The following is a 23,476-nucleotide window of genomic DNA, read 5'->3' as shown; positions in this document are numbered from 1 at the left end:
AAGGGAGTTGAACAAAAATGAATGAAAATGAAACAGTATTTAGAATTGTTTTGTTTTTTTAAATTTATAACAGTGTGATTCACTTCTAACATGCATGGAATGATAAAGAGATATAACACTGGTTCTTTAAAATGTGGTGTTGAACCTGTAAACTGAGTAATGTATGCAAGACAACAATCACAGTAAATCCATTAAAAACATATGCATGAAGTAACATTGCTCCAAATTTTAACTTAATTTAGCAACTGATGCTGAAGTAATACAACTTTCAAAACATTTACCATTAAAATTTTAAAATTTGTCATGATGAGGCCTTTACCACTGTTTCTGCCAGAAAAGTGATAGTTTTGTCTCACCATTAACAGGTTGAGAAAAAAAACACAACACCTTATATCAACAGGCAAAAAATGATAATAACAAGAAGAACACATTATATCAACAGGCAATCAATGATATCCACAAAAAGAACACCTTATATCAACAGGCAATCAATGATATCAACAAAAAGAACACCTTATATCAACAGGTAATCAATGATATCAACAAAAAGAACACATTATATCAACAGGTAATCAATGATATCAACAAAAAGAACACATTATATCAACAGGCAATCAATGATATCCACAAAAAGAACACCTTATATCAACAGGCAATCAATGATATCAACAAAAAGAACACCTTATATCAACAGGCAATCAATGATATCAACAAAAAGAACACCTTATATCAACAGGCAATCAATGATATCAACAAAAAGAAAACCATCTTACATCCCCAGGCTCAGGATAAGCCATGTTGGTATGTGAGAAAACTTGCCAGTATCAACAAAAAGAACACCACCTTATATCACCTGGCAATCAATGATATAAAAATAAAAAAACAGCTTCAGTGGAAAATGTCCTCTTGTCTTCCAGGCATATGTTGTGGTGGGTTTAATGCCATTTTTCAGCACATGATAGGCTATACATGGTGACAAGTATACCTTGTGGAAGAAGAACCCCGGAAAACCCAGAGAGAACCACTGACCCAACAGAAGCTACTGGTGAACTTTCTCACAGACCTATATTAGCTATTCCTGAGACTTCAACCCACATGGACAAAGGTGATATATGAGTGATCTGTATAGACAAACTTCTTATACCACTTCGCTGCAGGTGGAGGCCCCCATCTTCCAGGTACTGTGCTGCTTAAGACTACAAATGTGTTCATGGAACCACCAATGCCCCACCACAGTGACTAAAAGCTGACCAAATGCAAATGACAAAGGTGTAACAGACAGCTGTATGGACATGGATAACTTAAACATTACATATGAAGCTGCTCATATCTCATTCATGATATTACATATAAATTGATCATTCTTCCTGGTTCTTTCTGGGGTGTTACATTGAAATATGAAAATTAAAGAATAGTATCAGCTAGCCCCATTGTATCTTGAAAAATTATGGGTGCAGAAATTAACTGTTTATCAGCAACTGGGATTGCTAATTTGTCTATGCATGGTCTGTACAGGTAAACCATCATAGTTGCACCTATGATTCATTTAAAAAAGCTGTTAGTTCCTGTATCCCAAAAAACTCAAAATGCAAGGGATGGATTCTCACCACAATGTGCTGTTGGAAATGTAGGATGAAAATAGCTGACGTACCAATATAATTAAGATGTTGGTGCCACTGAAATGATAGTCTATTCAGTCCTGATTATTTAATTCTGTGTACCTTAAATGTTACCAAGAAACTTCCAGACAAAAATTATCAATCACAATGGACTTTTATTATGGTGGTCAGGCATTAAAATGGGTCAAGAAAATAAACACAACAAGTCCAATCATCAGAGTATAGGGTAGTATGAATTTGTTTATCAACAGGCATAGCTTTCAATGTGACATCACAGTGTGCAATATTCAATCTGAACTGTACTGAATCACACCTTTAGGTTGATTTCATCCAAACTTGTCCACGTACTGTAACAATGATCTTGCTATAAGAACAGCTTTGGCATGAAAATAATGACCTTCCAAAGAAATATGAATGTATGAGGATCCAAATAAAGTGAATAATTGTCATGTATAGGTCATGTATAGGTGTGAAGATTAAAATTCTAAACAATGACACTCATCACATGACCTGTATGACTTTTACAATTTCCATACTCAAACCATTAGGCATTCAAATGTGTGCAAGAATATATTAAGAGTAGGACTCGATACTTTCATTTTAACTCTTAAAAATATACAAACAAAACAAAACAGCAAATTTTATTAAGTCTACCTTCCCATTAAATTCACTTCCCTTCAATAGCCATCTATAATGTACAGCTTGTGTCTAATTTTCCCAACCAACATATTTTCTTTCTACAGTAGCTGACCTCCTTTATGCAGCCACTTCTACACAGCAGTCACATTTATTCCATTATTTAAGTGGCTGAAAAAGAGAGGTTACCATGTATAATGATAATGCAGAAACCTTTCCATCCTCAGAGTACAAATCTTCCTGGTACCCCTTAACTGTGACCCATTCAATGATAAGGCCCCTAAGGGCCACCACAGCTTTCAGGATCTTGCCCAGGGACACCTAAAGTACAATAAAAAAAATGAAAGGAAGTTGCTTAGAGCTGTTTTCTGATACGTTGGTAAATATCTTTAAACCATAGTTTATCTTACAATTAATTTGAATTCCAAGTTCATTAACATAATGTAAATATTTTCATACAGATTAAATAAGATTATACTTTGCTTAAAACTTCTGACTTTGGCATCAGGTACAATCAGAATGTTGTTGTTGTTGTTGTTGTTGTAGGGTTTATTGCCATTTTTCAGCACATGATAGGCTATACATGGTGGCCAGTATTAATGGTGGAGGAAGAACCCGGGAAAACCCCGGAAAGAACCACCGACCCATGAGAAGCTACTGGCAAGCTTTCTCACATACCCACATTAGCCGCAATCAGAATGTAATCATTGATTACATAGTTCACCTCTAAGAAGCTTTGAGCTGGCTCCAGCAGCCATAGCAAACAATAATTATCATACAATTAAATTCATCTAAAGCAATCTTGATCCATGAAATGTTGGCCAAGACAACAGGGCATAAAAGAATAAGAAATCCTCATTTAAGATATCAAAGAAGAGATACTATGATGAATTGACAAAACAAAGAGTAATTTGTTTGGGTTTCTTAATTCTTCTACAAGTCATTATAGTTCATAAGCTTCCAAAGCAATTACCATTATCCATATTTAGAAGACAGATTTTACTGAGTGGAAGTCATGAAAGTGTGACCTCTATTACAAGCATAATGTATGCATCAGTACAGTGACCACTATTACAAGGATTGTGTATGCATCAGTACAGTGACCACTATTACAAACATAATGTATGCATCAGTACAGTGACCACTATTACAAACATAATGTATGCATCAGTACAGTGACCACAATTACAAACATAATGTATACATCAGTACAGTGACCACTATTACATGCATTGTGTATACATCAGTACAGTGACCACTAATACAGGTATAATGTATGCATCAGTACAGTGACCACTATTACAAGCATTGTATATCAATCAGTACAGTGACCATGATTACAAGCATTGTGTATGCATCAATACAGTCACCACTATTACAAGCACAATGTATGCATCAGTACAGTGACCACGATTACATGCATTGTGTGTGCATCAGTACAGTGACCACTATTATAAACATAATGTCTGCATCAGTACAGTGACCACTATTACAAGAATAATGTATGCATCAGTACAGTGACCACTATTACATGCATAATGTATGCATCAGTACAGTGACCACTATTACAAGCATAATTTATACATCAGTACAGTGACCACTATTATAAGCATAATGTGTACATCAATAACCACTACAACTGAGGCCTTACATGAAATGTATGCAGTGACACTTCTAATTCCTGCACATTCACATTATACAATACAAAGGAAAAATGTTGAGAGCAAACTATCATCACACTGCACACTGTATTGTCCTTACTGAAACAGCATTCTGTGTAGGTTATAAAGTAGAAAGTGTTCACAAATCTGTTTGGTCAGGAGCTAAACACAAACACTCAAAATGTTTGTTAAGTATAAAATATAGGTCACCATGACTTTCTTTGGTTGTTATAGACGTGCTAACACATAATAATCCAATTCATAACTCTAACATGAAAGCAGCCAAGAAACCAACTTTATGAACGAAATTTCAAGTCACTGAAGCATGAAATATATGACACTGAGACCCTTTTTTGTAACAAGGGTGTATTACATGAAAAGACCCTCACCAAGTTTCATGATCCCTGGAAGGACAGTATGCAAATACAGCATATCAGAAACCTACGTTATCATGAACAAATAGCAAAAACTTAATCCAAAGCTAACAGAAGAGTGAAATATAGGTCACTGTAACATTCTGTTGTTTTAAGAATGTGGCACTGATAGTGATGCATATTATCGTCATATTTCATGGATTCTAGCATTCTGAGAACCTAAGAAATTAACTTAAAGCACAAAAGTCAACAAAGTCAGTGAAGAGAAAAATATGGGCCATAGAGACTTACTTTTGCAATGAAAATGTTGTTTTCATCAAGATGCATTCTCTCACTGAGTTTCATGATTTCAGGTAAAACATTATGTACATGGCATAAAAAACTATGTGGTCATGACCTAAATACAAAAACATAACCAGTGCCAGTAAAATGTGAAATACAGGTCACAGTGACCTTTTTGTTGCAAGGGATTGGAACTAAAGGAGATGTATATTATATCAAGTTTAATGATTCTAACATGAACTGTGCCTAAAAAATGAACTTCAGACACAAACCTAAGCCAAAGTCTGTGAGGCATAACATATGAGCCATTGTGACCTATTCTTTGCAAAAAAGTTTTAGTACTCATGAAGATGCATCTCATCACCAGGTTTTGTAATTCTACCTAAGAGAAATGTACACTGCATGCAAAAGCCTGTTTTTATGAGGTAAATGCAAAAGACCTTGACCAAAGACAGTAAAACATGGAATGTGGATCAAAGATACCTATTTTGTGAGGATATGGTACTAGTCCTACTTGATCCCCCTCCCCTGAGGGTACATGTAACAAAACCCACACAAAACTGTTGCCTAGGTCCTAAGAGAAAATAGCTACTGACATGCAGTGAGGCTGTGCATATGAATATTGTTTTATATATGAGCATGCCAATGTTGCAGTACTGTACTACACTAGCTCCCATTCACTTCCACATGCTTGCTTAAAAAAAACAAAAAAATGACATCTAAATGATCTCAAGAATACAGCAATCATATTCAATTAAATTTCATGTAAATAATAAATAAAATAAGAAACATCCTCCAAGATTTGCTAAAAGACCTGGTGTAAGCAATGATGAAGAATTGTTTTAAAAAAGATTTACACAATTCAGTGCTTTTGTAAAATCGATATTTAAACCTAATTAAAAAGAATGTGAAGATGTGGGCACAAAGTGTTTAGAACTAAAGATATTTAAATTCTTTAGTCAGTAATATACTAAACAAAAATGTATGACTTATCCAAACTTTTAAATTCTTATCCAAGATCTTATTACATTCTGGTGTGCTGCTAAGTTTGTCTCATTTTTATGATTCCAGTCTTTCTTCAAACTTCAAATGTAAATTTCAAAATAATTTAAGAGTTTGCTTGCCCATTAATCTTTAAATTATATTTGTAAAGAAACCAAAGTAAAATATGTTTCTTTGATATGACTTACAGATCAAAATACCTTGGGTACACTCCCACTACCTCAAAATACCAGCAATCACAGGTTAAAATTTTTGCCATGAAAGCTAAAACCTGTTTGCCCAAATAGATGGCAGTTAGAGTGATCTCCTCTTGGAAAATTGGTTGGCACCAAATTCCATGAATACACCAGTTACTACTGAAGCTGAGTACATGCTCTCTTAGTAGCATGTAACTGCTTGGATCGTGGGAGGGTGTATCACTATTATGATTAGGTAAGTAGTATCAAAGAAACATATTTTACTCCAAAATTTGGTTTCTTCTTCAAATGTTACACAATTATAACACCTTAGGAGAGGGAACCAAGGTGGCTCAGTTGTTAGTGTGGTGGACTCAGGACCAAAAGGGTGCAGGTTGGAATACTACCATCAGACCATCCTAGGCTAGCTACTACAGTTGTGTCCTTGGGCACAACACTTTACTCCAACTGCCTTGGTGCTAAATGACCTATAAATGTTGCTGTGCCATAAAACACCAAACCAAAACCAAGTATGTTAGGAGAATAGGTGAGAAATGAAGGGAGTTACATCTGCTACCCTAGATACCCTAGAGAGGCAATCTCCAGTCTCTTAAAGTACGCAAGGCAAGCTTATAGATTTAGAGCTTAGCCAGAACATCAACTCCATATGCTGAGACATGACTTCATGAAAAATGAAAATGTTTTTCTCCTGCAAATCCAGCATTTGTCATCAAGCTGCATTCTTAAGAATCTGCTGAATGAGCTGGGAAGGTAATGTTTTTCATTGCAGTGGTAGGTCCCACTGGATCTAACGTCTAGGATGAAAGATCTAGAAGGTAGATGCTGAAGAAAGTTGACTCTGACCTCCACCTCATGGTTTGTATAATGTCATCTAGGCAACTTTCACTCAAATGCAAATATTTGCTTTGACTGACCTAACTTCATAAACCAAAATGTGAAACAAGTTTATTAGATTTTGTATTAATTCTCTGTATGGATGACCCATCTTATCTAAGAAAATATTCCCTACACTGAGATATCCCTCATTCTAACAGACAGGATCTCTCTCTTTGCATCATCTTTGTTATTTTCAGTTACCCTTCAAAGCTACCACTGGATCCTGTTGATGACCTTGAGCTGAAGGTCTAGAAAACAGTTTAACTTCAAAGACTGACTGCCCATAAGTGGGAGCCTGTTAATGGCAATGAAGACTAGGCCAGGCCATCATGAGTGATACTGACCCATCCTGATGGAAGTAGTCCAGGTCAACTGACAAAGCCTGTATTTTGTTGATTCTGCTTGCTGTAGCAAGTCTGATTCTGAAGGAGGTCTTGTGCAAAAGGTGAACAATTGAAGTTTTCATGAGCAGTTCAAACAGTACTCTATTCAGCCAGGTAGGTTAGAACTCATGATAGATTCCACTTTGGGCACAAAGACAATTCCTTTGGGCATGTAAAATCAAAGTTCGACAGCAGATCAGTTCTGTCATATATCTTCTCTTCCATGATAATTCGTCAGGAGATTGTAAAATGGTAGCCTTTTATGATTATGCCAGGTAAATATTTCTGTTCAGAGAGGTAAAGCAGAAGTTAGCTATCTGACATGTTAAGCAAAAGCAAATCTGACATGTTAGTCAAGAGCAGATCTGACAATTTATGCAAAAACAGATTGGACATGTTAGTCAAGAGCAGATCTGACATTTTATGCAAAAACAGATCTATGTTAGTCAAGAGAAGATCTGTTATGCAAAAAACAGATCAGACAAGTTAGGCAAAAGCAGATTGGACAATTTAGTCAAGAGCAGATTTGATGTTATGCAAAAGCAGATCTATGTTATTCAAGAGAAGATCTGACATGTTATGGAAATACAGATTGGACATGTCATGGAAAAACAGATTGGACATGTTAGTCAAGAGCAGATCTGATGTTATGCAAAAACAGATCTATGTTAGTCAAGAGAAGATCTGTTATGCAAAAACAGATCAGACAAGTTAGGCAAAAGCAGATTGGACAATTTAGTCAAGAGCAGATTTGATGTTATGCAAAAGCAGATCTATGTTATTCAAGAGAAGATCTGACATGTTATGGAAAAACAGATTGGACATGTCATGGAAAAACAGATTGGACATGTCTTTTTACCTGGAGTATTGCACTGCTACCCAGTGGTCTGGTGATTGAAATAGAAATATCTGGCATCTTTTGGTCCAACCTAGTCACAATGTTATCTACATACCTGAAATAAAACCAGTAGAGTGAATAAAACAATTTACCAAGAATCAAATATTCATTTTAGACACCATGGAAAATATACAGAAGAAAAATCAAAAAGGAATTAACATACCCGTATTCATAATAAAATTTTATAAAACATACTGACATTCATTATCAAATTTTCAAAAATGTACTGGTACTCATTATTAAAATTTCAAAACAATGAAAGTATGAATTGTGGACATATTGATGTCTTTCCTTGAATTATATAAAGTTGGAATTGTAACTAATTTGTGTTTCTTGTTTTAAAAAAAGAAGGAAAATAAAGGAGCCAAGAAACTTATATGTAAACCACACAAGTGGGGGGAGAATTCTCCCAGGATCAGAAATGTTTCATGAGCCTCCCCAACAGTGTTTCAAAACTACGATCTCCTTGTTTTTAAAAAATGTTATATGAAATTTCGTAATCTGATTTTACACTTTGTTAATGACATTTATTCAATTGTACAAACTGATCAACCTGACACTTGCATGCAACATCTACAGCACTGAGAAGAAATCCATTCAGTGCCTTAGTGACTGAACAATTCTGAAAAATCATGGGTGCTAGATATTTCATTGACAAATGAGAAAATCCTCGTTGAACACATCAGAACTTACAAAGTCTACATAACAGAAAAATTATGGCATGAAAGATGAAAATTGTGCAAAGGACATTTCAACATAAAATTATTGATATTGTGACATTTGCACCAAAATTGTGAATCTTAGTGCTTCAAACACAGACAGTAAATAAAATTGTTTACTTCGATCAGTCTTAAGTTTACTGATGCAAGCCAATGCAGTTAATCTTGTTTCAAGTCTATTTCTTCAACCTGTTCTGTCAACTTGCAGTGCAAGATAAGACAAAATCACTTTAAAACTTTCAGTGTTATAGTTTGGAATTACAAACTGCTTTTTTTTCTTCTTCATTTTATACAACAAGTCAGTTTGTTGCTTAAATAGTCATTTTAAAACCTTAAGTTTATCATCCATCACACTCTCAATCTCTAAGTTAAATAATCATTTGTATATACTGAGCTAATTCCAAATCAAATATGTATGTTGGGAAGGTGGTTGTTGTAGGGTTTAACACCATTTTTCAGCAGAAGATAGGCTATACATGGCAGACAGTAACAATGGTGGAGAAAGAACCCAGAAAAACCCTGGAAATAACCACCAACCCATGAGAAGCCACTGGCAAGCTTTCTCACATACTGACATTGACAGAACCTGAGACTTGAACCCACTCAGACAGAGGTGAGGTGGCAATGATCCGTAATGATGATAGATTTAGGGAAGGAGAATAAGACAAGATTTCAAGTTTAAAAGTTTGCAACTGAGTGGACATAAAAAATATTGTGTGCTGTCAGCATCAATGTGACATAAATATATACTTTTACTGAAGATAGTGGAGAGCTGACCTTAAGGAGGATAAAGGAGATTTCACCTTACAATGGATAGTGGAGATCTGACCTAGTTGAGGATTTGTCATACTGAGGATACTGGGGATGTGACCATATTGAGGATACTGAATGTTTCACCTTACTGAGGATACTGGAGATTTTACCTTATTGAGGATACTGGAGATCTGACCTTACTGAGGACACTGGAGATTTAACCTTACTGAGGGTACTGGAGATTTAACCTTACTGAGATACTGGAGATTTGACCTTATCGAGGATACTGAAGATTTTACTTTATTGAGGATATGGAGATTTGACCTTACTGAGGATACTGAAGATTTTACCTTATTGAGGATGCTGGAGATTTAACATTACTGAGGATACTGGAGATTTAACCTTCCTAAGGATACTTGAGATCTGACCTTATCGAAGATAATGGAGATTAGCCTCACTGAGGATACAGGAGATTGTACCATTTGCATTTTGTGAATAAATAATGCCAGCATACAGATATTGGAATCAAGATTGTACTACAAGCTCCAGGTAAAAGTAATGATGTTATGTGCTTTCCATAGCAAAGACAGTTGGGATGGTTTTCTTAACTGCTAATGAATTATGTACTGGTTGGTTGTGTATTACCTAACCAAATTTAAATATAAACATTTTACTCTATTCCTTTTTCCAGTTTGTTTTTTGAAACCTAATGAACATCAAACAATAAGAGTAGATCTGTTTTCAGCAGTGTTCTATATTTTATACATACGCTGTGTTTGCAGCATGACCACTAGGTGGAACCCTGCGGAGTTTCTTTGCCTGCAATGTTGAGCCAATCAGCATGCTCCGTTTCAGCTTTGCATTCTGGTCTAGTGGTCCAATGACATAACCTGCCAATTCATGAGCCTACAATAATGAATACACTTATCTAATTATCAAAGCTATATGCAACATCGTTAGTCAATACATGTTATCTAATTATCTAAGCTAGATGTACCATCATTAGCCAATACATGTATCTAATTATCTATGCTAGATGTAGCATCATTAGTCAATACATGTACCTAATTATCTATGCTAAATGTACCATCATTAGTCAATACATGTATCTAATTAACTATGCTAGATGTACCATCATTAGTCAATACATGTCTCTAATTATCTATGCTAGATGCAGCATCATTAGTCAATACTTGTATATAATTATCTAACCTAGATGTAAAATCAATAGTCAATACATGTATCTAATTATCTACGCTAGATGTAGCATCATTAGTCAATACTTGTATCTAATTATCTAACCTAGATGTAACATCAATAGTCAATACATCTAATTTGATACACTAGATGTAACATTATTAGTTAATAATGTATCTAATTAGATAAGCTAGGTTTAACATTAGTCAATACATGTTATCTAATTATCCAGCAAGATGTAACATTATTACTCAATACATGTATCTAATTATCTAAGCTAGATGTACCATCATTGGTCAATACATGTATCTAATTATCTATGCTAGATGTAAGATCATTAGTCAATACATGTGTCTCTTTCTCCATGCTAGATGTAACATAATTACTCAATACATGTCTCTAATTATCTAAGCTAAATGTAACATCATTAGTCAATACATGAATCAGATTTCTATGCTCAAATGTATATCAGTGTTCAAATAAATATTTTCAGACACAGGCTTTAAAAAAAATTGCCTTACTTAAGATGCACTTACCCAAAAAGGTTATTTATATTTTACTATTATTTTGAAACACCCACCGCCTTTCACAAATTTAAATGGTTGGTGCCTTATACTTGTGATGTTGTTCATGAGACTTAACCCATGTTCACATTCTGTTGTAGAAGGGCTCAAAACTAACTAGATTTCCAACAATTCCACATGTCATTCATATCCAGTTGTGGAATTTTTAATAACTGTGGTGAACACCTCTGCTCTTATAATATCTGACTGTATGCCTTCAGTTTGTCTTAAGGTTGATATACAGGCAATATACAGTCTGTATTTCACCACAACCTATATATGGTCCAATTGTATGCCTTCAGTTTGCCTTAAGGTTGATATCAAACTTTTGTATTTCACCACAATCTGCATGTATGGTCTAACTGTATGCCTTCAGTTTGCCTTAAGGGCGATGTACAGTCTGTATTTCACAATGATCTGTACGTATGGTTAAGTATTAAGGGATCTTCAAGTAATTTCATGTTCTGAATGTTACAAAACACTCCATGCTTCCTGATGAATGTTGAAAACAAGAACAAAGTTGGACAGCCAATGGATTTCGTAACACAGATCAGTAAAAACAGTAGCATCAAGTTTTGTAATTAGTTCAGGTGATAGACTTGTAAATGTGTCAGCTACAGAAATCACTCACTCCATATCAACAGAATCAGTGACTAGCACCTCTGTCAACTAAGTAGATTAAAATATAAGGTCAAACAATTGCACAGTACAGCATGATATATTTAACCAATGATGTATTACCAAGCAGCACCACAAAGAAAAGTTTATTATTTTTGATGCAGTACAACTGAGCACTAATTATAGGTGACCAATGAAAAAATACAGAGTATATATATACTTATAAACTATATATATATATATATATATATATATATATATATATATATAATCCTTTTCAAAAATAAAAAAAATCATGGGGGGGGGATAAAAATGTTTCTTCCATAATATTTGCATAAATCATAATATGCACGTATTAGGACTGAATCCATTATCTCACAAATCCAGCCCTCCCAAGTTTGTCTGAGCAAAAAAGTCCTCAAAAGTTGTCTCTATGCTTGGGTGGAAGCTGGATAAGAGTGGTCTATCTTTCAAAAGAGGAACTGACCCCAACCCAATACATTACCACTGGAGTGGATGTACATGCTCTTCCAGGGATATAACAGTGCAGAAGCTTAAGAGGATGTGCCTGCATTATAATTGTGCATTTATTATTTAAGAAACATGTTACTCAAAAATGTGGTTTTGTCACTGACCAGGTAAGAAAAGGAGAAAGTTACATCTTCCTGCTAAGGAGTTGGTCCTGTCCTCAGTATCCTAACATATGTAAAGAAGCATTAAGTCTCATGTGAGATATGGGCTAGGATTAGCACATAGATTAAGAATGCACATGTGTGAGATATGGACTAGGGTTAGCACATGGATTGTGGACATGTGTGAGATATGGACTAGGATTACCACATGGATTATACATGGACATGTGTGAAATATGGACTAGGATTAATGGATTGATTATGCATGGACGTTTGTGAGATATGGCCTTGGGTTAGCACCCAGATTATACATGGACACATGTGAGAAATGAGCTAGAGTTAGCACATCAATTATGCATCGACATGTGTGAGATATGGGCTATGGTTAGCACATGGATTATGCAAGGAAATAGTTTAGATATAAAATGTTCACTCTTGCAAATCTAGCAAAGTAAAGTAACCTGCATCCCCATGGGTGACAACTGACAGGTGCTTTTGTACAATGTTGACCATGTAGTTTGACATCACATATGTAGAGGCAGTTTAGTCATGTGGCAAAATTTGTCCACTATTCTCATGAAGTGCTGGGACTGATAAATAGATTTAAAAAATGGGTACCATTAACTGATTGACAGTGTCCCTGTATGCAAACCTTATGAATTTGGGAAGATCTGTGGATGGAAAATGCCATTCCACTGGAAATTAAAAAATGGGAAGGGAGCTAGGTAATGGGGCTTTTTAATGACTGAAAACATATTACTGTGCCAGAAATATCTGTCAATAAAGTGGGTTTTTTTAATGAAGTTATGAAGCAAGGCTGTGTCGCAAAGACCATAAACCAGATTTATGTAGTACCCAAACCACCAATTTAGTGCCACAGTAATCAAAATCTCTATTATGATCAACCATCCTACCTATAAAGAATTAGAAATTATGGTGACACATATTCCATTCAAAAATTCACACTGTTTGTGTATCTGTTGTGAAAACCCACATAATACCAATACTATCATAACAAGATTTTCTTACACACTGCAGTCACTAAAGCAAGATACATACAACCTGTAATCATTTGTCTGTGGAGATGCAATAAGTAATGAACTGGGTGAATGAGGTTTTTGTCATTTTCTCTTATTAAAATTATTTGTTTGGTTGTTTTTTGATGATGTAGGGTAAACATATTTTGTTTACCCTGTCATCTTATTTGGCAGATAATTTCCGGATAACCTGTTATAGTTTTTCTTGTGAACCTGAATATTTTCAAGCTGTTTGGTGGATTTCCAAAGTGAGATTTATACTTCTGGATCATGAATGATGGTGTAATGTAAGGATGATGCTGTAATATAAGAAATAAAAGTGTTGATATTCTGGTTATGTGTCTGACATTTTGTTTTGTGGGAAGGACCCCTTGAAGATTTAGCAGGACTGGTACATTTTTCAATCTACTAGTCCTTCTGAATAATGTTAATCTTCTAGGCCTGGACAAGAATATTACCATTTGTCTAAAATTAAACATTTTTCAATGCAATATGAATAGCTGTTCAGACATATCTTTAGTTCTTTGCCATAATGAGGTCATCAGCCTCTAAGAACTTAAGAATGTGTCAGGAGAATTTAAAGTAAGTGACCATTACATTTGGGAATCCCCAACAGCATCCCCAACAGCATGGTTCATAGAAACAAAGGATCATTCCATGACTTACAGCATGAAGAACTTTTTTTAAACTAGGTTATACCTTGTTAGACCATTTGTAGGACTGTATGAGCTGGGAATACAGTGGGGTTTTGTCTGTGGCAGGGTCTATGCTTAAGTGAACACTGTTTGGACTGTTGATACTCAAGGGATACAAACTGTTCCCAACTTTTTCAAGCTCACTGCAAAGATAAAGAGAGTACCTGGACATGATTGTGCATTGTGTTATGATTCTATGGTCATATACTAAGTGACAGAAAAAGCACACAAAAAACAAGTTTTGTAAAAATTCAACAAATAAGTTATTTCCCAGGAATACAAATTGAAAATTTTAAAAAGAACATAAAGTATTGTGAATTAAACCCCAAACAGTCTTAAAAGTTTTATCACAAGTCCAAATGTATTAAGTTCTAACTGAAATCAAGTAATATTCTAAATAAATTCCTATACTGAATGTGTTGATGTGCCTCTATTATTGAACATGCAAATGTGCCAATAGCCTAGAGTGTGGTGATGTGCTAATGTCTTTTAATCTATTACAATAATATAATCCAAATGCAATTGTCTGAATTTACTATCATTCCAAATTACTATTTTTGTAAAAGAATATTATTGAGCACTTTGTAATTCCAGTTAATTAATAATCTGAATAAACAACATCCACCCAAATTAAAAACAACTATAAGAATGATTTTGCTTCAGATATTCAGGCACGAATGAGTAATTTTTCAAGTAAACAACATTACCAGTATATAAAAAGCTAAGACACAATAACTGAGTCATGATGTAGGTCAATTTTATTTATAAAATATTCAAAGTTGTCAACAAGTTTAGGAACTTCCAAGTGCAGAGCTGATGTCCTAGACTCAGATTCAAATAAAAATATTTACCTCCATTAGGTAATGATCTGAGTATATTAGCTATGTATTATGTTGTTTACAAAATAAATGTTATTGTTAGGTAACCATTAACTTGATTTGGACAAGGTCAACTACAAAATACAGATGTACATAACAAATATTAATTAAGAAAAGCCAACAAATAATACAAATTAAATATACATAACAATTGAAACATATTGATTCTCAATGATTTGAAAACCCACTGGCTCTCTTAATAAAATTTTGAAACTGTTGGATCATTGTAACAAGATAACCAAGTGGGATTTCGGATTTACAACAGAACACTTTTGATGGTGATACAAATACAGTGTTTAATAACAAACGACTTGAATGAGCAATTAATTATAATTAATATGTGCGTGTATATGATCCAAATATTGGATCAATTAACATAAAATGCACAGACTTAATAATGAAAATACAAATAAATGACCTTACACGGTACAAGGACAAGGGGTGAATGATTCACAGTGATTTCACAATAAAAAGATTGATGTGTTTTACTCAAATAGTAAAACAAATGTAGTATTTTACTCATATAGTAAAATGTAATCACTCAAATAGTGAAATTATGTAAACAAAAGGGACAGATATACAAATTATCTTTACAGTCCCAAAAACATATTGGGTTTTACAAACCCCAAACATTAGCCCATGGCTAAAAGATTACATGTATGGAATTACACACTCTGTCACCAGCACACTTAGCTACTAGTCACACTGGCCAATCAAGCTGTTAGTATTCCAGGTTGGTCAATCAAGCAGTCAGCACCCACCAAACTTGGTCAGCAATGCCCAATCACCTGCTACTCAGTCAGCAACACTGTTTATTCAGCTCTATGGCTGCTATGGTTCAGCTTCACAGCTGCTATGGTCGACTTCTGTGGTTAGCTCTGCAGCTTACACCACGTCGACTCCGGTCACTCCAATAACTTGGATTGCTCCAGTAACTTGGGTCAGCTGAAAATACACCTAACACCATGAACTACGCATGACACGGGCATATATGATAAAACATAATGACTTTATATATGGTAAGTTATACAGATTACATTATCAGCACAATAATTACAAAACAACAAACAGGTTCAGAAGTAAACCTAACCATGCCCGACAAGAATCCTATGGTACTAAACATTTCTTTAAAATGCAGCTTTATATTGCTAATATAAATCCCTTGCTAAGACATAAACAAGAATAGAAAATATTTGCATTACACTAAGTAAACTGAAGCTACATAGCAAACATACAAAAATAAATGTGGTAGTACAATAGTTATAACTTATTCACAAGAAATTAATAATTCACATACCTTTACAGCTGAAGATGTACAAGTCCTTAAAGTATACCACTCACTGACAAGATGTTCTGTAATGCGAAGATCTAATCTTACAGTGAGTCATTTATACACAGATGAAGTTGTCATACATTGTCTGTGAGCTGGAAGCATTCAGTTTTTCACATCAAAAACAGTTCGCACATGTGGCATAGGATGAACCAAACTCACTATTTTGAAATAATGTAAAATATTTCAATAAATCACCCTCAGGTATCGTTGTACACAAAAAGCAAAACCCAAGTACACGTATTTAATAAATAAAAGGATTTATATAATTCCATGACAATTATGTATGAATTGATGTTTAAAGTTTTAAGACGTATTGTCATGTAATCTGTTAGAATGTCTTGTTGATCCCTCCATCACTTTCTCAAAGTACCCTCAACTAATGATGTACAGTGACCAACCCAAAACTCCCTAACCCTAATTATACATTCAAAGTGTGCAGAGATTTCCATATATATGACCTTATATGACCTAGTGTATATGCCAACACTAAGTCAGGAAGCAATGAGAGGCTGTCTTTATGGGGTGAAGGAAACCAGAGTACCCTGAGGAAAACACCATGCCAATAGAGGAAAAATGGACCCTGTCATAGTATCAATTAAATGACATACACTCATAGTATTAATTAAATTCCATCCTGACATAGTATTAATTAAATGACATAATTGAGACAGATGGCTCTTGAAACATACTGGTAACTAGTTTATGTAATAGGCCCTGCTCATTCTATGGAGTTTGTAAATATAAGACTGTGTAAATGATCTTTCAAACAAACAAAAAAACATGACATAAAAATCTGGATATCAAGGTATGTTTGGTATAGTTTTTGCTATTCAGTGGGAAGAACTTTTGCTATTATTTTGTTTCAGGCCACTGACCCATATACAAGATAATTCAATGAAGAAAATTTAAAAATGGGGTGGAAGCACGGGAGTATTTAAAGTCATCATGGTAATAAGCCATATAATTACATACATATGACAGAATATACATAATTACACAATTTGTAATGTTTCTTATCCTTGGGGTAAAATACATACCAGCAGACTATGCTGCTTTTCTGAGTACCTTATCAGATTTATTAAAGAGTAAATTTCAAAATATCTCACAAGATGGCTATTTGTAATAATAACTTGGAATAAATTTAAATCTTAATTTCTGAGTCTGTTTGGCAATTTATTAAAGATGGAATTTATCTTCAATTTCCACACAATCAACATGCCCAAATGAAATTTGTCTGCAACAACATTCATAGATGTTCTCCTAATCTAATGAGAGTGTACAATCATCTTATTTTATGCTTAACAACAATATATATGCATTTTCCCATTCAATAAGACTTTTATATTCCTATAATTTTAAAAAGAGGTTGACCCATTAACTGCTTCAAATCTCTCTACAACTGTTTCTAAAAAAAAACGATATCTGTCTGATTGTTGCGTACAGTACAACGCTATTTGACACAAAAGATCCATCGTAACCATAATTACTGAGTCTGCTGGTGGAATGCTGACTATTATGAATCCAAATGAACCATAGCAACCAAAATTATGAAGGAGTTGAGACTGGCTTCTGGTTCATTAAAACACAGGCAGCATCGTATGTTACTGACCATAAAACCTGACTAAAATACATGTCACTAACAACCACTGAAGTGCCAAAGACTGCTGAGTATAAAAACTTGTGGAACTTAAGGCATTATGAACTGAACACAACTTTTCTCTCTTAGTAGTTTTGGACCTGTCTGCAGCAAGTATCTTGCAAACCTGAGCTTGGCTGAACTGAATTTGAACTTGTCCTGGGTATTGAGCTCCCTGATAGATCACACAAAGGATTAATAGTGTCTGATTAAAGATAACATGCATGATGTAAACTCAGATTAGATATAAACCATGGATAATTTTCTGGTCACAAGTTGTCAAGCAGACAAATAAAACAACACTATAAACAAATGAAACCATTTGATTTTCTTCTGTTTGTTGATCTCAAACACATTAAATATGTATGTAAACTTGTGTGACACTTTCTAACTGCAGGACTGATAAACTAACATACTTTGTGCAATTAGGACTAATCATAGATATGCAGGTGACAAAGTTAATGAAAACTGTTAATAACAGTATCGTGGGGGGCAAATACAGTAATTTACTCCACAACCAGAAAAATTCTGCTGGGCAACCTGATTTTCAAATCACTTTCCTTTGGACAACCACTGATTTTCACAATTTGTTGACTGTTCTATAAATATCATGTTGGAAGCCTTGACACAAAAGTAATCATCACACACAATTCAATTATTTCACATTTTAGCTTGTCAAAGATGCCAATTCTCATGTTTTGCATTGAACCAACCACAGAAAGAACATCAGGACTTTATAATTCCACTAGCCCAACTCCTGAAACAAAGCTCAAATTATGTTTAGGCAAGTCCAAAGAGTCAAAGAGATAAAGAAAAAGATCATGTTCAGCTGGTAAATCCTTATGTTTTGCAAGTCTGACACTTTGCCATTATAGCCATTATAATATATATATATATATATATATATATATATATATATATATATATATATATATATATATATATATATATATATATAACACTACTTTTATGTTTACTGTATTTTTCTATTAAAATTGACCATAGTGTCTTTCAACAATCAGTCCTTTATTTCACACAATATGTTGTCAAAGTCTGTCATTTCCATCTTGTAATCAAAGTCAGTCTCATATTTTCTTGTTCACACATGATAATGTTAACATTTACTGTTTAAAGCAATTATTGACAAATAAAGAATAAGTATTTATGTTTTAACTTATCAGTTACATTTTAATCATAATATGCATATGAATCTGGGATTTACCAACTTTATAAAAGCATTATCTTAGTCTTGAGCAGTCTGTGAGCTTGCTGACTCTAAATTTGTCAAATTTGTTTTGACAAAAAAAGACACTCATCTTTAATGATTACCCACCAAGATTTCATTAAAAGCATGATCAGTGTGCCAAAACTTCTGCACCCAAAGGATCTGTTGTTTATATGATAATTGCAACAAACTATTCCCTCAGGACGTGTGCAGAGATGGTGGAGGTTTTTTTTCTTAATCCTCTCCACTCTCTCTCCACTACCACCATGTTGCATGGGGTTCTGAAAATACAGGAGCTGTACTTTGTATATATTTACTGTTTGGCAAATAATTAAATGGTTACAAAGATATGTTCTCAAATCTTGTTAAAAAGTCAACTTGTCAAAGTTTTGATTTGAAGGAGATTAGATAATAACTGGTAAAATAGTGTTCTCAAATCATTGTTTTAAGTACATATATATCATTACAAAAAGTCCAGCTTTCATGATTGCTGATGTAGCTGTTACTTATTAAGGTTAAGAAGGAAACTTGACGAAATTCCCATAAACGAATCTAATGAACCTGTTTAATGAAACACAGCCAGTCTGAGGCTAAGAAACATGCAAGAAATTTCAGTCATCATGAATTAAATTAGCTATGTGTGAGCAAGGAGGAGATAACTCTAATATGCTTCTGAAAATTAGCATTAGGTCCAGATAGATCAGAACTGGTCTCTTTTTGCAGCATACCCCGTGTTAAGGTGATAATGTCTTGCATGGAATTATTGGTTTTTATGCTAAGTAAAAAAAAGCAAATCTTGTGTATCTGGCATTATTTTAATTTTAGCATGCATTTTAAGGTAGTCAAGGCACTACCAAGTATTTAGATTGCATTTTATCCTCTTATTCATCCAAATACATGCTCTACACATACTTTTCAAGAAAGAGCAATGATTTGACTATTGTTTAAGATATTTTTGACAAATTTTGCTGATGCACATTGCATGATAATGAGTTTTTAATTAAGTGGGTAAGCATATAATTCAATCTGGAAGATCCACTACGAGCAAGATGAAAGTAATAAAGGTAATTAGTGACATCATTCTCACGGCTCAAAAATATGTTACACTGCAAATTTATATAAACTTTTTGACTAAAATTGGCACACCATATGGCAAATTCATAACTTTTCAACACTAGATACACAATTTGAATAGTACTAATCATGAGCTTACAAACTGGACTGCTATTTTGGCGATTTTCAGTGCCAACCTACATTGTTATAAATATGACTTAACCCTTTGCCATCTTAATAAAGTGTCATTAAGTATACTCTATTTTTAATTTGCTAATCAGTGTTTAGGAACATATATCCATGAAATTTAAACAGTGGATAGCAATGCACATTTTGCATTTTTTATTCACTCAGATTGTGCTTAAATTTTGGAGTAATGTTTTAACTGCTCATAGAGTAATATCCTCGGGTTTACGTGGGGGAAAAATATAAATATGTAATAACGAGACCATGATAAATCCAATGTTACGGCCTAAAAATGCATTTCTCAAAATACCTTGCGTATAGCTAATTAAATCACGTTCTATAAACTAGGTTGTTGCATATGTTAGCAAAATGTGTCATTATAATGTTGTAGTAGCATATCCCTGGCTAGTCCTATCTGTAAGACCCGACGCTGATATTTATGTTGTGGGCGTCAGGGTCTTACAGTCTAACTAATGGCGCTGTGTAGTGTGTTTTTGATGTCGACTAACATCATTACAAAAGTAAAATTTTCAGAAATATTTCACACAACTGACAATTAAAATAATGACACTTTTCTACAAAGTAAAGTTATATTGTTTTAGTCAGACTTTACTTACTATGATGCCTTTTCTCTAATAAATTCAAATTTTTACAAAAGAAATGAACCCGTTTTCAAGTTTCTTTGGCCTACTTTTCAGTGGGCTGGAAAGCGATGAAAGCTGAGAATGCTGAAAGCGGATAAAGTTGAAACATTATTTTTTAACGAAACGAATAACAAATATATTATGCCTATTGGAACTGTAAGCAATGTTTCGTTTCGTTTAAGAAACATATCCCAAACATCAACCTACTTGAACTTACTTCGGCATACCTCGACTACCATCGCATTGCAACAAATTCAAATGTATGTCAATGGAACGTGAAAATGCATCCATTTGCTAGTGTTATATTTTCATTCCACCAGGATAAAGACAGCACAGTAAGTATATTAATTACAAACAAATTAGTGGAAAAAATGTCGATATAGGCTGCCAAATGTGTGAGATGTTCCTGAAACTTTGATTACTCATTCCGATGTCAACGATATCGGCACACACTATACAAGGCCGTTATTTGGGTAGTAAGACATAGCACCTCAACAAAATCAAAATGTGCTATGTCTTACATGTAGGACTAATCCCTGGCTAAAGTTCACAAAGTGAAAAACGAGATTTTGGAGCATGCTCAAATCTCCCAAGGACACGTTCATTTTTCAGGCAGCTTGCCATGGCAAGTTAACTTTAATAAAATTTGTAAAGCCCTCAACATAGTTAAATGAAATACATTGCCATTATAAACTTTTGCTAAAATTTTCTCAGCATCCCAAAAAAAATGGACGTCAGCTATTTTGATGTGTTTAATTTTCAGACAACTGCAACAAAATAAAGTTCCTAGATATGACAGTAGGGTAACGAAAATATCGTGCTACGAAAATAGGCTACTATTATACTGCGCTCGTACTTAAAGTCATTATTCACTGCAAGCAAGGATTTCTGAAATTCATTAAGCAAGGCTTTTTCGTTTCCTTGAGAGTCTTGAAATCCATCCGCTAAGTTATCAAATACTTTTGTCACACTGGCTCTTAATTTTTGTGTAAAGTTTATGGCTTCAATTAGTGCATCAGTCTGATTATCGGCCATTGTTTCCTTTTACTCTGAGTTAAAAGAACACTCCTTGCCGATACCATTGCAAGTAAAGTGTCTTCCTAATCAAGATAAAATCTAATCTTTAAACACAGAGTACGGTTCAGTGAGTGTATCAGTAGCAGACTAATAATAATTTAGATCAGATAAGATATACAGTTGGAATGATCAAAACTACAATTCAGCATAAGCTCTGGTGAGTTTTTTTACTGACCTGATATAAACAATGATAAGTACACTGAATCAACATAATCAGTGAGACACACTCGCACATCAGTGGCGATATGAGGACAAAAGAGAAGGCGGGGAGGGTGACAATTAAAATCAACAAAACGGATACCATTTTGAAGTGTGGCAATTCCATGTTCAAAAGGACATAGGTTTAAGATAAATCTTGCACTTACGGGATTAAAAAGTTTAAGACTCAAATATATGTACTCATGACGATCTGATTTCGATATATATCCTGGACACATCGGTTTTGACGCACTTAAGCATTTACTTTCACTATTTCAGAAATATACTTCTTCCATAGTTTTTAACACTGCGTCAATATAGGGTAGCAACAAATTAGGGTGTGAGATGATCTCCACTGTGAATTTCGTGTTATAAAGCCCTTGAGTTTAACGGTAGAATAGCATTTGGGGACATATTCTTTAATGTAACATATTCCATTTTTTTATAAATTAATTATCATTCCTTATATATATAATGAAAATGGCAGTATGGGAAGAACAGTAATTTAAATGTATGCCTCAATGATTAAATGTTTCAGTGACAAGCGTAAATGAAAGGTTAAAACTACACCTACTAACCAACACGCCGTTTTACTGACCAACAGCCACTCACCTTGTGACTAACATTTACACACACTTGCAAGCCAATAAAAAGTGTAGGAATATATACACACTTTGTGCGCGCGCGCATACACACACCCAGACTTATATACTATCACACAGGAGTATGGCTGCTCACACAGTACATACACATATACTTTTACGCACAGAGGAAAGTGTGCTCACACACTATATGCATATACCTATATGATGAGTTTTCAGCTTTAGTTGTGAAAGACACATGCTACGAGTCCATGGTCCTAAATTAAGTAATAGAAAATAGCGAAAACTATCAAGTTTTCTAAAACTCAACAAATACTTATTTCCCTAGAAAATGCTCCGGCGTCCTAAGATGCGGAAGGTCGCAGGTTCGAACCTCCGCTGAGTCATACCAAAGACTTATACAAATAGTAATTACAGTTCCCTCGCTAGGCGCTCAGATTTAAGAGGTTAGTGTTAGCATCGGTTGACCTGGTATCAGGATAATGTGTCTGGGTGGACATCA

The 23,476-nt window shown here is 34.3% G+C and overlaps 1 protein-coding gene across 3 annotated transcripts in view; it reads right to left on the bottom strand.

The window, feature by feature from the left end:
- LOC149801487 (mediator of RNA polymerase II transcription subunit 27-A-like) overlaps window positions 1–22,141 on the bottom strand; it is a 33,720-nt gene extending 11,579 nt beyond the window's left edge. The window contains exons 1-5 of one of the 3 annotated variants that reach the window (XM_089955650.1): window positions 21,954–22,141; window positions 14,147–14,285; window positions 10,170–10,306; window positions 7,890–7,983; window positions 2,445–2,576 (exon numbers count right to left, since the gene is read on the bottom strand). In XM_089955650.1, the coding sequence (XP_089811776.1) occupies window positions 2,445–2,576; window positions 7,890–7,983; window positions 10,170–10,306; window positions 14,147–14,285; window positions 21,954–22,132 (681 nt within the window). In that variant the 5' untranslated portion in view covers window positions 22,133–22,141. Of the gene's footprint in view, window positions 1–2,444; window positions 2,577–7,889; window positions 7,984–10,169; window positions 10,307–14,146; window positions 14,286–19,322; window positions 19,439–21,953 lie in introns of those variants that run through there. The other 2 variants (XM_089955651.1, XM_089955653.1) reach the window with 2 other exon arrangements.
- Between the last annotated feature and the right edge of the window lie 1,335 nt (window positions 22,142–23,476).

Source organism: Sinohyriopsis cumingii, chromosome 4, assembly GCF_028554795.1.
Source record: "Sinohyriopsis cumingii isolate HCF-2022 chromosome 4, ASM2855479v2, whole genome shotgun sequence".
Taxonomy (NCBI): Eukaryota; Metazoa; Mollusca; class Bivalvia; order Unionida; family Unionidae; genus Sinohyriopsis; species Sinohyriopsis cumingii.
Note: the sequence above shows the minus strand (reverse complement) of the source record. Positions and strands in the feature narration are given on the sequence as shown.